The sequence below is a fragment of the Zerene cesonia genome, chromosome 20 (genome assembly GCF_012273895.1).
Source record: "Zerene cesonia ecotype Mississippi chromosome 20, Zerene_cesonia_1.1, whole genome shotgun sequence".
Lineage (NCBI taxonomy): Eukaryota > Metazoa > Arthropoda > Insecta > Lepidoptera > Pieridae > Zerene > Zerene cesonia.
Window position 1 is genome coordinate 1,521,161 of NC_052121.1, and position 15,203 is coordinate 1,536,363.

At 32.5% G+C, this 15,203-nt stretch overlaps 4 protein-coding genes across 5 annotated transcripts in view; 2 read left to right on the forward strand and 2 right to left on the reverse strand.

Moving 5' to 3' along the window:
- Positions 1 to 864: 864 nt before the first annotated feature.
- Positions 865 to 2,840, reverse strand: LOC119835112 (cytochrome P450 6B6-like). The gene is made up of 2 exons (XM_038359757.1): positions 1,756 to 2,840; positions 865 to 1,157 (listed from the first exon to the last, which is right to left on the reverse strand). The coding sequence occupies exons 1-2, from the start codon at positions 2,801 to 2,803 to the stop codon at positions 979 to 981; spliced, it is 1,227 nt and encodes a 408-aa protein (XP_038215685.1). The 5' UTR covers positions 2,804 to 2,840; the 3' UTR covers positions 865 to 978.
- A 1,075-nt stretch (positions 2,841 to 3,915) lies between these two features.
- LOC119835113 (tumor protein p63-regulated gene 1-like protein) lies at positions 3,916 to 11,249 on the forward strand. 2 transcript variants are annotated; one of them, XM_038359758.1, is made up of 6 exons: positions 4,025 to 4,226; positions 4,892 to 5,105; positions 5,570 to 5,746; positions 6,230 to 6,358; positions 7,861 to 7,994; positions 8,489 to 11,248. In XM_038359758.1, exons 1-6 carry the CDS (start codon positions 4,025 to 4,027, stop codon positions 8,689 to 8,691), a joined length of 1,059 nt encoding a protein of 352 aa, XP_038215686.1. In that variant the 3' UTR covers positions 8,692 to 11,248. The 2 variants fall into 2 exon arrangements, with proteins under 2 accessions (XP_038215687.1, XP_038215686.1); XM_038359759.1 differs by lacking the exon at positions 6,230 to 6,358 and having other exon boundaries at positions 3,916 to 4,226; positions 8,489 to 11,249.
- A 687-nt stretch (positions 11,250 to 11,936) lies between these two features.
- Positions 11,937 to 14,370, reverse strand: LOC119834823 (putative mediator of RNA polymerase II transcription subunit 24). Its single transcript, XM_038359333.1, has 3 exons — positions 14,326 to 14,370; positions 14,071 to 14,226; positions 11,937 to 12,809 (listed from the first exon to the last, which is right to left on the reverse strand). Exons 1-3 carry the CDS (start codon positions 14,368 to 14,370, stop codon positions 11,937 to 11,939), a joined length of 1,074 nt encoding a protein of 357 aa, XP_038215261.1.
- A 304-nt stretch (positions 14,371 to 14,674) lies between these two features.
- Positions 14,675 to 15,203, forward strand: part of LOC119834824 (hemocytin) — a 50,442-nt gene continuing 49,913 nt past the window's right edge. The window contains exon 1 of the mRNA XM_038359334.1: positions 14,675 to 14,868. Within this exon, the coding sequence (XP_038215262.1) occupies positions 14,780 to 14,868 (89 nt within the window). The 5' untranslated portion in view covers positions 14,675 to 14,779. The remainder of the gene's footprint in view (positions 14,869 to 15,203) is intronic.

The following is a 15,203-nucleotide window of genomic DNA, read 5'->3' on the forward strand; positions in this document are numbered from 1 at the left end:
GACAGATTCGAAATTCAAATGTAATATTTTTTTATAATTAAGTGTAACAGTATTTATGGCCAGACTAAGTATACATGACACAACCAATATGCTATACATTTTGTTCGATAATTAAGATCGATTAAATATAAAGATTCCGCTGTGCAAACAGCTTATATGATAGGACCAAATAATTTAACATTGATAATTACGTATTCCATTATCACTAAAGAACGGTACATGAAGTTAAATTATTCGATAAGGTAACGGTTGGCATTATGTTTTTTTTTGTTATTTTAAAAATTTATACTGTTTCTAGACTACTTTACTGGGGGAAGTATACAAACATTTACTTCTCAGTGAAAGGTATATCATTCATTTATTGGAAGCTGTGATCATTGGATTATTAATGACTATATATTATAGAACGAATGCATCTCCTGCTGCTGCTGCAGTCCCTCTGTCTGTTCGCGATAAACTCTAAAACTACTACACCGATTCTCATTGTGTTTTCACCAAGGGATAGCTTAGTTCTCGAGAAGGGTTTTAGTATTAAATTTGTAAATTATTAATTACTGAAGACGTTAACAGAACGTATTCTCGTAGCAATAAAATACACTAAATACATAAATAAAACAAAAACATTTATTCGGTATATTTTACAGAAACTAAGAAATAATGTCATTTAAATAGAACCGAGATAGAGGAAAGATATAGCTGGTTAGTCGGTAACGATGTCCAATATTTAAAAATCTGAAAACCAATGGATGTTATTCATTTTAAAATTTATAAATATTAATCGCGTTAGCTTGAGTTAAATGTTTAAATATTCTAAATTTAAATGGCTATATTTTATTTCAATATAACTAAGTAGCTTCACAATTACAGTTATGCATTTAATAGGTCATACAATACAGTTATGCATTTAATAGCTATTTCGGAAGCGGGAAATCGCTTTATATCCATCAATTTTTTGCACAGCATCGTTCGTTTCAAATGTTAATTCACAGATGTCCTGTGAACCAACTTCACAGGCAATCCCCCTTCCACCTGTTGGACGTGAAAGACTTTACGGTTAATCTTAAGATCCTTCTTAGAGTTTGGCGCCGGAACCACTGAGAATTTTTGCAGGATTGCTGCTACGCCGGCGATGGACTGCATTGTACCTAGTCTGTATCCTGAAAAATTTTAGAGATGTTGATTTCTTGCTGAACGTAAACTTACCAATTTTGTTTGGTTGAGACCCCAAATCTGGGAAACCATACTACATACTATCCTTCCTACTATCCTATCCTACTTATATTATAAATGCGAAAGTTTGTAAGGATGTGTGTGTGTTTCACACTCTTTCACGCAAAGACTAATGAGCCGATTGCAATGAAATTCGGTACGTAGATAGCTGGACAACTGGAATAACATATAGGCTACTTTTTTTCCGATATTCCTACGGGATACGAAATTACGCGGGTGAAACCGCGGGGCGCAGCCAGTAGGCTATAAATAATAGCAATTGTCGTTTTTGAGAATCCTAAGAATATTTTGTACTATTAATGAATACGGGTGAAATCGCGTGCTGCGTGCAGCTAGAGCCGCGAATGACCAATTGACCGGCCCTGGATTTCAGTAAAGGTTCTGGCACTAGCCAGTAGTGGCAGTGCAATGAGAGAAAATAAACCTTCGCGTTAATTACGTATTATAAAATTTCAAGTGTTTGGTTTTTGTAGTATGGTTTCAAAGGTTTTCACACCACTGACGTCATTGTGAAAAAAATCTTACCAATACATTTCCTTTGTCCCTCACCAAACGCTAAGAAAGTGTACTTGGGCCTCTTATTTATCTCTTCGGGTAAGAATCTCTCAGGTCTATATTCTGTGGGATTTTCATATAATTTTTCATCATAGTTAAGAGCACGGGTTGGTATTACAACCCTGACACCCGGATCTATAGTTACATCAGTCCCTGGAAAAGTATATTTCTTTGTACATATACGTGACATAGGATTGGACGGTGGAAATAGCCTCATCGATTCCTTCAAAGCCATCTCCAATAATTTCAACTCGGAGATCGATTCATAACAAATTTTGTTATCGTGTTTCGCAAATACTTCGTCTATGTCCTTCTGTATCCTTCTTTGCACGTCAGGGTTAAAAGCGAGATAATGTAACGTTGTTGATGTTGCGATTGCTGAGGTAGAATAGCCTGCTGCGAAGAAAATATATATTTGTGCTGCAAATATCTCTACGTCCATTTCAAGCTCTATTTCGACTGGTGACCCATCGGGATTTTTCTTTTCGAATGATTCACCTTTCATTGTACCTAGAGCTTCTAATTCAATCAATAGATCGATAATATCGTTACGAGCGCTCGCCTTGTAGTTCCGCTCTTCCCGTAATTTTATTACTAAATCTATTAAAGCTCGTTTCACTCTTGGATCTATATAAAAAGATCTGATGAAAGATTCGAATACGATCTTTAAAGACGGAATTGATTGAAGTAATGCAATTATATGGGTCTGCCACCCAGTTCTTACAAAAATTTTTTCTCCTAATTGCATAAATTTTGAATTTTCTTCACTCAATATATCTGTATCTAACCCAAAACTGCTTGAACATATGCATTCCATAGAGTACCGTGACATCATGTTGAATGCATCTACAACCCCTCCACGCTTGACCACATCACCAGCTGCGAGTTGTAGTTTTTCAGCACACGTCACGATCAATGGAAACATTTTTGTCAGTTTGTAATTGGTAAATGCAGGTGTCAGTCTTTGTCGCAAGAGGCGCCAATAACCACCGCTAGAATGAAATAAATTCAACATCATTCGTTCTTTACTTGGGTCTCCTTCCACTCCTCGAATATAAAAGTGATCAAAATCCAAATTTAAAATATACTTGTAATATTTTGGATTTGTCACATACAATTCACGAACTTCGCCTCGGTAATAGCCTATAAAATCTTCATTCGGATATTTTTGGCACATTAAAACGCCAATTTCAGCATTTGTTTTCATTCCAAATAAGATGTGAACATTGTTTCCAATTATGGGCCATGGTTTATCGTGGACAATATTCTTTTCTTTCCAATACGAATATGTCTTTTTATAATTTAAATAAAAAAGTATGAAAATAACAACAACAATAAAAAATAACTCGACAGACGGCATAGCGCTTTGTTTGTGAGTTACAATATGTTTAATTTCATTGAGAAATAGAACAATTTTATCGGTAATTACCTGAAGGTACGGAATTAATTACAATTTATTTGTAAGCATTAATACTTACCTATGATATATTGCTTATGATAAAATTAAGTGTATAGGTACAATTATTTTGAACATTAAAATAAATTTATTGTTCATTTAAGAACTTAATTGTTAATTGAAGAGACTTGCTAAGGACATCTATTGATCAGATTGAACATTTTGAATCTAAAATAATGAATATAATTCAATATACATATGCATTACCTCACATAGACATTTCGCTACGATCGTAGTATTAAATTGGATAATAAAAAAAAACGATATTTAAATCTATGTCAATGAACTTTATAAGTATAGCCATTAGATATCTATAGAATAGGGGTCAATTGCATATGATGGTAATTTGACAACACAATTTTTAATTCAAAAATGTATGGCTTGTTTTTTTTGTTTTAACTGCTAAAATACTATATTATCCATAGATATAGCAGGTACTAAATCCATGACGGACAACGCGAAGACGTTAAACTATTAGCTTTACGTCCTTGTACTCCTTGTAACAAAGTATATAGTACGTAGTGGTTGAAAAGGATAGATACTCTATCTATGATAAGAAGCTCTATTATTAAACCTCAGCTGTCTTTTACAATGTCTTATGTCAATGTCATTATGACAACTTCACATTCGGTATACGTATTTTGCGACCAATCAGCGCTCAGGATTCAGCGATATTTAGAAATTGAATCTTTGATTGGATTAGGCTTAATCAACCGGTCGATTCTGTGTAATATTTGGGCTATTTTTTGTTTGTGGTAAAAAAATATTGTTGAAAAGATAAACATGGGAGATCTTTTAGAAGATGATGTGGAATTCCGTGGAGGTACGCTGGAACTTTCTACTGAAAATGGTGGTGCAGGAAATCCGGAAAATAGAAGCAAAGGTGTGACGCCAAGTCATAATAAAATAAAAACTCCATTAAACGCAAATCCATCCGTGTTATCTGGTGCTGATTCTCTATCTTCTTCGGCATCTTCGTTTGCAGGTAATTTTCGATCGATAAGATCGTCACAAAATTATAAAATAATGCACTCTTATTACGTATTATGGGTAATTTTCATGCTTTGAACTTAGTTTAATTGCTGAAAAGATAAATACATTGTCTTAACAAATAAATAACTATTAATTTTCACTCTATAAATATATTGTCAAGTACAACATACAAAAACATTTGAATACATCTCTTAGAATAGATTTAGTTTTAGTTTTATATAATTCACTTTACATTATAGTAATCCATTATAAATATTTTGTATGGAAATATATTTGACATAGGAATGAATAGATAAACATGTCATATTGCGTAAATATACACTATCAGATTTCTTAAGTTAATTTTTTTTTCAACCTTTAATTAGTAGTACTATGGATTGAAAAATGGTTATGTGAAATGTTATCAGTTTAAGGTATTACATATATCTATACATAAGGTCATGCTTTATGGTTGCCTTTTACTAGCATTAAAGGCCTTCAATCTTTAATTCTTACTGTGTTTATTTTGCTACTTTTATTAGGACAGATTTATTCTGAGCTGCACTGATAAAGCTCTGTGTGGATCTGCCTAATAAACAAGTCTAAATATATAAGGCCTGTGACTAAGGCCACAAAAAGGTGCTAGTAAAATGGTTAACAGCATTATATTAATTTCAGATGCAAGACAGGATCAAAGCACGTCAAATAATGAGAATGCACCACAACAAGCTCACACTGTGTACCCAAGATATGATGTTCCCTTTGACAAGGATAATATTAAGGACTTCTTTACATTCCGCAGGGGTGTTGTGGAAAATGCTATACAGGAATGCATTACTGCTTTATTGTTTCCCGAAGATGGGGAATATCTGGGGTCTTGGCTGTTGACCGAGTGAGGATTATTATTTTGTTATATATGTTATCAAATGCTATTGTGAATCTTTACCAATATGAAGAACCCAATAGGCAGGTCTTATTGCTTAAACAGTAATAAGAGGTCTTAAAACTACAAAATATTTAATTTTCACATTGAAAGGCAATTATAATTGAAAGGCTTGTGGATTTGAATGTGACATCAAAAGAGAAGATAGACAGTCACAGGGTTTTACCTGTCTCATTCCCATTTTGTGGGGTTTCCAGGATAAAAACTAACATTCTTTCTTAGATCTCAAGCTATTTCTGTACCAAATTTCATCTAATTTGGTTCAGAGATTGGGGCGTGAAGAAGAAATGTAATGACAGTTACATTTGCATTTATAATATTAATAGGGTCTGTTAATAATATGAAACAGAACTGCATGGCTGTGTTAACTTCATTGTTGCTCAGTAAAGCATCAAGTTGTTTATTTTTTACAGAATCACACTTTGGGACAACGAAAAAGAGAGGATTGTCCTATTAACATCACGGCTAGTAATGACAATAAAGTATGATTTCATTGCGATGAAGCAACTGGACTTTCGGAAGACATACCTAGATGATTTAGACACTGTTGTTATTGGAGAATTAGTGTATCCACCATCATCTTTAGTTCCGTAAGTTATTATCTATGTGGTGATAGTTATGTTTTATAGATTTGTGCCTAATTTATCATCCTGTTTATTATTTTGAATGTTTTAATTATGACAAGAAGGCAGTGCAAATGTGTATTTTATGCGTCATTATAAATTAATGAGACAGTAAAGGAAATTTGATATGTTTCTACTAGGCACAGATTACAGACAGAACAGTATAAAGAATTTACATTATGACCAATATAAGATCTGACTTTACTACTTGTATTGTGCCTAATATATGAATACAAATATGTCCTAACAGAAATTTTGCACTATTCAGTCTATTTACATCCCAACTCCATATAGGAGGATCTTCAAAATGAATTGGGATTGAAAAGTGGATAATTAAACCGACTCGACTACACATTGTCATTAACCATCACAGAACTATCCGTGCTTATGTTATATACATAGTCTCTGTCCACACAAAGGGTCAATAACTAAATCTAACCCGTGTTATAGTCGTCTTAACGGTTTCGCGACGGGCGTGACTACCGTGGTCAAAGACTGCGTGATAGACCGCCTCTGCCGCAGGCCCGCCGCCGCCGACGACAGCGCTAAACCGTTCGATCCCAAATACTTTGAACCTAGGTACTTTGAGTTGCTGTAGATGCGCTATTTATGTTCAAGTGATGAAGAGATTGGATTATTTGTGGTTATGTGAATGATAGATTTGCGGATCTGCCTGATTTTGTTTGTCCATATCCACAGTATGCAATGGCATATGAATATGCTATTGTGTATCTGTATTTTGTATCGGGGATATACTTGTTGCATTCAAAGTTAAGCAATGGAGAATGTATGTCTGAACCAGGAAAATATTTTTTTTTTATATTTTCGATGTGTAGTCTAAAATAAAATTTATAGTACATGCATAATACAGATGTATAGTCTATTTATGTTAATAAAAAAAGTTATTATTTATTTATTTCTTAATAAGTTTTGTCGAAATGAATGTACAGTCATCTTAAATGATTATGTTCAGAAGACTAATTTGATTGGGTGGCAGCTATGAATCTATCAATGATACTGAAAAATTGTTCAACCATAACAGTACTCCAGTCTCCTCTCTCCTTAGGTTCCAAGCCTATTTTCTATTGTGATTGAAGATAAAATAGTCTGTCTCACTCTAACTCTTTGTAAAACCGTAAGTTAGAAAGAGACGGCATAGGCAGTAAATTTTATCTTAAATCGTAATGCTTGGATGTTTTCTTTACTTTACTATCATCTTTCATGCGAATAGATGCAATGCTAAAATCTTCTTTGAAGAATTTATTTCGTATCATTGTCTCATAATGTATTGTTATAAAGAGCTGCGTAGTGTGCTTCTTGTGATTGCTTTCTATTTCTTAATCTTTCCACTTTTTCTCTCTTTATTTATGAGTAACATTTTACACTTTTATCATTAAATTTACGAGTTGAGTTCTTTGAGAAACCAGTTTGTAATTTCAATAATAAATGATTTTTGATACGAACTAATGTATTTTATATATAATTAAATTAAATTAACATAGATATCTTATTATGCAATAAAAAAAATAATGTGATATGCAAATTATGATTGTTTTTTGATAAATAACAAGGTTTTGTCTTTAAGTATTGTAAATTACTTGTAAAATTATAAAAAATTAAAGGTCATTTATGGTCATTGTTCAAAGATTAGTACTACATATAATGGTAAGCGCGGTTTACGTCGTAGCATTGAGATCCTAAATTCAAAATTCGGTTAAAAATATATTAAGGACAATTGAGTATGATTTATGCTTAGTTCACGTAAAAGAAACGATGTGAATAAAATTTATTATGAAGTATAATATATCCGTCTTATAAAACTTTTTAAAAATTACTTCAATATATAAAACGAGAAGATTGTTCACTTAAAAAAATAATGAATTACATTTAAACCTCTCTCCTCATACAAACAACATTATTTAACTTAAAGAAGAAAGACGTACTTTTTGCTTAAAATTATATAATTTTACAATAATAGGTCAAGTATATTATCGAAGTTTTGAAAACTCAAAGATTCACTACAATCGTGCAATATCTAATTATTTTTATTAATTAATCGTATATAAACTTGCTATTTCTAGGGAGCGTAACCTCCGCGGGGTCCGTATGATGTGGAATAAGGGGGAGCCGCTGCCTCTGAAGACGGTGTGGAACCCGTTCAGCCAAGATGTGCCATTTATCACTTTCGCTTCACACCCTATATATTGGCATAAAGGTATGTTTGAAGTAAATTATCTGTGATGGAAAAGTTCAAAGCATTCAGCACTCGAATAGTTAGGTTTAGTATTGGTATGGCGTGATGCTGTTTCCGTACGCAGCCTTTCATATGCAAAGGGTGGGCGAAGCCTTTTATTAGTCGGAGTTGGGCACGTTTCGGTATGAATTGGGCCAGTTCGGGGAAGTACTATACACCCATAGAAGACCGGCGTGAAATAGTACCATGCTACTGTTTCATACGGTGAGTTGGGCAGCGGCAGGCCCGTTTCCTTCTCACTCTTCCTCTATCATTCATACAAGAAATAATTTCCACAAATTAACAATTTAAACAAAAAGATCTAAGATTTGAGACTAAATATTGTTGCTGAGTATGTGAGAGAAAATATAATGTATTTGTGAATGTGTGAGTGTGTGCGTGTGTGTGATTCCACATAGTGTCAATCTACGACAGTTTTTTATTGTGAGTGTAAATCATTTTTTTTGTGTTTATAGACGGTGGCGCGGAAGAGAGATCCACCTACGACATGGAGACCTTCGCCCAAAAGCTGCAGCGGGCCATAGAGGGCATGCCGTCGAGCTCGTGCTGCATCCACCACTCGCCCATTGTGATACAGAGCTACCTCGGCATCACGTCACTGCTACACAATAAGACGAGCATGGGCTTTTTCAAAGTGCGAGGGAAGTTCAGCTTCTAGGTCGTTTTCGTCAGTTTTGAGGGTAGTCAGCGGTTGCGTTTTGTTTAACTGAGCTGGTGGTTCGGTGATGGTAAGCGATCACTACCGCCCATGAACGCCCCTTCACACACACTCTGCCAATGTGTTGCTCACACTTAAGGGGTTAAGGATAAGGAAAGGATAGACAATGGGAATTTAGGAATGAACTGGGAAGAGGCGTGTTTATTGTTGCCATATATATATATTTTGTGGGATGGTTATAGATACATTTTGTACAGATAGACCTTCGATTAGGGGCACTTCGTATGGGCCTTAATCGTGAATTTGTCTCGGGGCCTCCAACTCATGTCATGGTCATGTCAGGTCAAGTGTTGTTATATGTTATGATTGATGAAATTCACATTAAAAATAAAAAAGTGGTGGCTCAGTGCTCAGTGGACCTCGGACTTTAAGTCGGGGGTTCGAGACCAGGTGAGCGGTGAGAAATGAGGTGCTGGAAAATAAATTTTTCAATTTATCTGCGCATGTGGATAACATCACCACTGCTCGAAACGATGAAGGAAAATATCGTGAGGAAACCGATATGTCCGAGAATTAAAAGTGAGACGACATGTGACATCTGCCAACCCGCACTTGGCCAGCGTGGTGGATTATGGCCTGATAGATAGAAGGCCTGTGTCCCAGCAGTGGGAACATATATGGGCTGATGATGATATCGATTACATAGAATGATGTATTAAAACCGTTGCGTTGAATCGAAAAAGGTACAAACTTCTAGGAAATGTGTTAGAGTTGGCTTGGACACCAAAAAAAAAAAAATTTTTAAATATTACCGCAAAAATTTTTCAAAGTTTAAATTTAGTAAGGAATAGAAGGGGATTGGAGGTTATACCGTTCTCTAGCTGTTAGATTTGCGATATATTCATTATAAATTACGTACTTGCATCGTATGTGTTTTTTAAGATCGTTGATTTTAGTTGTAAATTTAATTAATGTGTGTAACATATTTTTCTCGCTATTTCGCATTTGAGATATAAAACATTCTTAAAACATAGTTCATATTACTAGCTAATTGAATGCGCCTTATGTATGTATGTCTTCATAAGATTTTTATTTTTTTATAAAATCGTAGCGTTTTCTTTTCTCCATAGGGATATTTGTTTATTCTTATTTAAAAATACTGGTGAGAAAATGCTCAAAATATTACGTAAGATTGTCATATGTATTAAATTTAAAATATCTATTTATTTTACTTGATAATTATATTTATTATCTGTGATATTGGGTTATTGGGCACCTGTTCTATGATTGAAATTATTTGTTTTTTGAGTGAGAAATTTTATATAGTGAATGTGTATCATTTAATATTTAACTTGTTTTGTTCATGTCACAGTTAAAGCCTGCTTTTCGTCGGAACGCGTTTTTCCTAGTTAGAACTTGTGTTAAAACTAGTTTTAGTTAAATTGAATGTTAGTTAAATCAAAACTTCATAGTTCTTATTGTGAAAACGTCTTTTAAAAGCGAGTCAGTTAGGTGTATGGGTTTTATTTGGTATATGGTAAAGAGACATAATAAACGGAAATTTTAAACATTTATGTTTTTAGTGTAAGAATATATTCTTAATATTTTTTTTCTTTAATGATAAGAAAAACAAGTAGTAGTATGGTAGATTGTTATTGCTAGTTAGTTTTAACAAAAGTGACAAATAAGCTATGTCTAGGGAAAACGCAATCTGACGAAAAACAAATTTTAACGGTAGCATTTATAACGAAATAAATATTTAAAAATGTTATTAAATCGTATGTCAGTTATCTTAAATATGTGTTAGTTACTGTAGCAACTCAATCAATCAATTTTATTATGATTGATTTATAATTACAAATGAGATTAGTAAATATTTGTCTAATGATTAAATATATATTTTTATTAATAGTTAAGTACTAATTGAGTAGTACAAATTTAGATCAGATATTATGTTTTGTGTAATTTAAATTACAACAAACGTATAATATAGCATTTTATGTACATATTTTTTTTGTTATCAAGTACAAAATTCAGATGATAGTACTGTTTAAAATAATTTTCATTGTAAAGTTATATATAATATCGATGTTAATAATATATTTCAATTGCGTGATAATATTGTTATAAACTAAAGTATATATGAATGAATTAATGGATGAATATCATATAGTGTTGCTAGATGTATTAAAAAGAGATATTCACTTTACTGTTGTACCATATAAAGTAAAGTAGCTTTCGTATAATTATTGTAAATCTAATGTTATAAATCAAGTAAAATATTCCTTATCAATAATTACGATTGAATGCTTATATATATAATATGTAATAACAAAACAATAAGCTAGATAAAATTCTGTATATTTATAATCGTAGTTATTACCAAGAAATGCAATCAATCGTAAAAACCCGAATGATAATAAGTGTTGGTGTCACATTTAATTGTTTATATGAAATAACAATTATTATTAAACTAAAATGTTTACGTTTACGTTTTGAATTAATGTTGATATTATTTTGATACCTACAAAATTTTCAAATCTATAAAACAATATTATAAAGCTAAAGAGTTTGTTTGTATGAACGCACTAATCTCAACTGATCAAAAACTGATCCGATTTTAAAAATTCTTTCAGTGTTAGATAGCCCATTTATTGAAGAAGGCTATAGGCTAATATGTACCACGGGCGAAGCCGGGGCGGACCGCTAATATAATATTAATAGAGATGAAAATTGTCTTTTTGTGGTAGATCAGTCGGAATCATTCTCCTATTTAAAAAAGAGGACTATGGCTTTCATTTAGTAGCAATGTTTGTCGGATGAGTCATCATATCAATATATATATATATATCGTCGTCGTCGGTACTAAAAAAGTTCTTTAGCTGTTCGGATAGTAACAACGATGCGATCCAGAATCATAATTTTAAAACACTATAATTCCTAGCAGTGTGTATTTTTAGAGTTAAACTTGCCTCGTGTTTTATGTATATGTTGTATTTAAAGTTTAAAGAGACCTACACAAATAAATGAAAATGTAATTTTTTAAAACAATTTTGGTCGATGTGAATTTATATAGTTAGTAAATAAGCGTAAGCCTAATCGGGCCTAATGTTCATTTCCTTGTTAACGTTCTCTCTATTTAGTATTAGTAAAGTTGCTTTGAATTTTGTCGTTACGTCTTTTATGGTAAATAAATAAATAATATTAATTTAACAGTCTTTTATTGAAGTAAACCTTAAACTGTTTTAGTCGATGAATTCGTTCTCCCAATCACTTGGAAAAACGCAATTGTGCCAAAACGATTCGGAGAGTTCCCTCAATTTGGGGTCGTATTCATCAACGCTTACTTCTCGGACGTATTTGATATTCTCTATCCATGTCAAGTGAGTTTTTGTTTGTTTCGACTTTTTATTCGAATTCAATATGTTCGGTTTTTTAGGAGTTATAGTTGTGGAATTTTTAAAAGCGGGCAAGTTTACAGTATTTAAGTCATTTTTCTTTCTTTTATTTTTAACTGTTTGTGCCGCTGCAGTTTGATTATTTACACGGCCATCACCAGGGGTTACTTTAACGGTAAATGTATTTGTATTTTCATTAATAGTTTTAGTAGCATCTGGCGCATTTCTCGATTGCAAATCGTCATCAGGGTAGTTTATTACTTGTGTCTCATATGCATTTCCAGTTTTAGTGTCCATTATGTTCTGAATGTTTAGTTTCCATGAAACATTTGATTCATTATTTTTTGCGTCAGTTAAGTTAACATTTTCTTCACTATGGGTATCATGACCGATTTTCGTATTGGTTGTGGAATTTGTAATTTCAAAATCTTTCACGTGCTTTTGAATTTCAGCAGTATTGTTGATATCATTATTAAGATTGAGGTTTGTGGCATTATCTGTATTTATTTTTGGGGTAAAGTGTGTATCGTAACAAGTAGAATTAGCCTCGATCTCTTGAGTTATTTCTGCCTCTAACGGAGCGTTTATGTTTTGGGTTTCCAAAGAGTTGGAGTTTGTACATATGATTGAATCGCAATTTTTATCCGTTGGTTCAATTGGTATGCTGGAAGTATGTTCCTCAATAATTGTTTGCAATAAACGGCCCAACTTCTCTATTACCTGTAACATAAAAAATATTGAAAAAATTAAGAAAAACCGGCCAAGTGTGAGTGGGACTCGTGCACCGGTATTCGGTACAAAGCTGTACCGTAAAAAAAATAGAAAAAAGACAGACGGACAATAAAGTGATTCTTGCGTTTTGTTGCCTTTTGTGGTAACGAACCCTAAAAATCCACTAATAAGTAGGTAATAAAGAAAGTGAAGATTAATTTCGATGAATTTGAAAAAAAATTAAGTTTGCTACGGGACATCTACTAAGTCAATCAAAAGCGATATTTCAGCATCAATAAGAAAATTAGAAACAGCGAAACTAAGTGAACTAAATTCATCATTGCATCACATTTCGATGGGCTGACCGAAAGCAAAGATAATATTAGCGGTACGCCCCGGCTTCACCCGTGGTGAGTTTTTACTCACTATAAGAACCTTCCGTCTGCTTTAACAAAAATATAAAAAGAAATAACCGAAACGGTCGACACGTTTTCGAGATAACGCTTAGTAACACATTTGGTGATTAAATTATATTTATATAGATAATCGTTATTTCGAAAAATATGTACAAATTTTAAATACACTTAAATTTTAGCGAACCTTTAGTTACAGTTTAATGAACATTTTATGATAATGTCGCATTATAGACTTGAAGGAAATATAATAATATACTTAACATATTTGGATGATACATATATAATTTGCCTAGAACCACGCACCGACTATTTCATTCAATTTAAAGATTAATCTATGCAAATTTAAATAGAATTATCATACGAATCAATGCTTAAATTTAACTTCTTCAAAATGAAAGACATGTTACGATCCCTAAGCATTCATTTTTTAAAATCATTCTAAACTGTATATCACTGGAGGATCTGAGCGAATTGCACTGTACACTTTAACTACACTATTTTACAACACTGCTTTAACTAACACTGTATTTTGTTGACTACTGGATGTACTGGATGTACTGGATGTACTGGTTACTGGATAGTAACCCATTGTACTAGATAGCTTATACATATATTGTTGAGAACTTTACTAGCGTGCTGTAGCTGCGCATAGAAGAGAGCAACGCCATCTGGAGACAGTGATCGAAGTTCTAACACCGGCTGACGAGGTTTTTATAGGATGTCTGTAAAAACCACCCAGCAAATGGGCCGTTGAAATACCTACAGAGAGCAACAAACACACACACACATCCTTACAAACTTTCGCATTTATAATATTAGTAGGAAGTAGGATAGTAAAATAAGATAAGATTCACCTGCATCAGACGCATATCCTTACGACACGACTCATTAAAGGCATCAATTGTTTGTTTATAATTTTGTGCATCTGCTAAACATATGGGCTTTTTGTTATAGATATAATCGTCGATTTTAAGACTCAATTGCATTAGCTTACTTTCAATAGCACGTTTCTGAAAATGATTAATTAAAATAGACTTGTATACCGGTGTAGCTTATAAAACTTGAAAATAATTACAATTTTGTATTTTAATAGAAATGTAGCTACCTACCTGTTTCATATCTTTACGCTTTTTTAAACATTTTTTTGGCGGCATTTTTGCTGTTAGCTGTATCGTTTGTAAAGTCTCAATCAAAATCGTCAATAAATTTTGTTTTAATTTTTTAAATAATTCGAAAGAAAACGATTTGTAACAGATAATAAATAGGCAGTTTACCACCATTTCTATAAAATGTAGTAAAGATATATTTTTTTATATACTTAATTTCTTTTTTACATTACCAATTTTATTGTAATGTAAAATCCCATATACGATAAATATTATCGTCGGATTCCGCTGTATGAATTTCCTGATTTATGAAACGCATGATAAGAGAGATTCGACACATTATTAGCGCATCAGCATCAGTACAGCTTGAAATTCTCAAGCTGTTCAGTCTATTCTCAACTATTTATATAATTTTGTTGAAATGGATAATTCTGCCTAGTACCAGGCTTTTAAGAAAATGAATTTATTAACATATGTATTTGTATTCTTAGGCAGCATATACTTAAATGATGCTGGCTATGGTATTCGACAATCTGAACTAAATCCGTAAGTAGTTTTTATATATAAATATTATTGAAGGTTTTTACTTTTTTTTATTTACTTATAAAAGTATGATTTTATCTTTGTTATGTGGGTATTAATTAAATAATTTTTTAAGCATGCAAATATCCCATCTGGAAGAGCGTATTTAAGAAAAAAAAAAAAATTAGCGCGAAGACTCGCTTCACAATTCAAATTTTTTGTCCTCTCTTATTCTATTTATTTGAAATATTTAAAATGATGATTGAGATATATATAGGGATTAATTTATATTGCATTGGTTAATTAATTAATTTATCTAAAGGAATATTATAATTGTTGAAACCATGAGCTTTTAAACA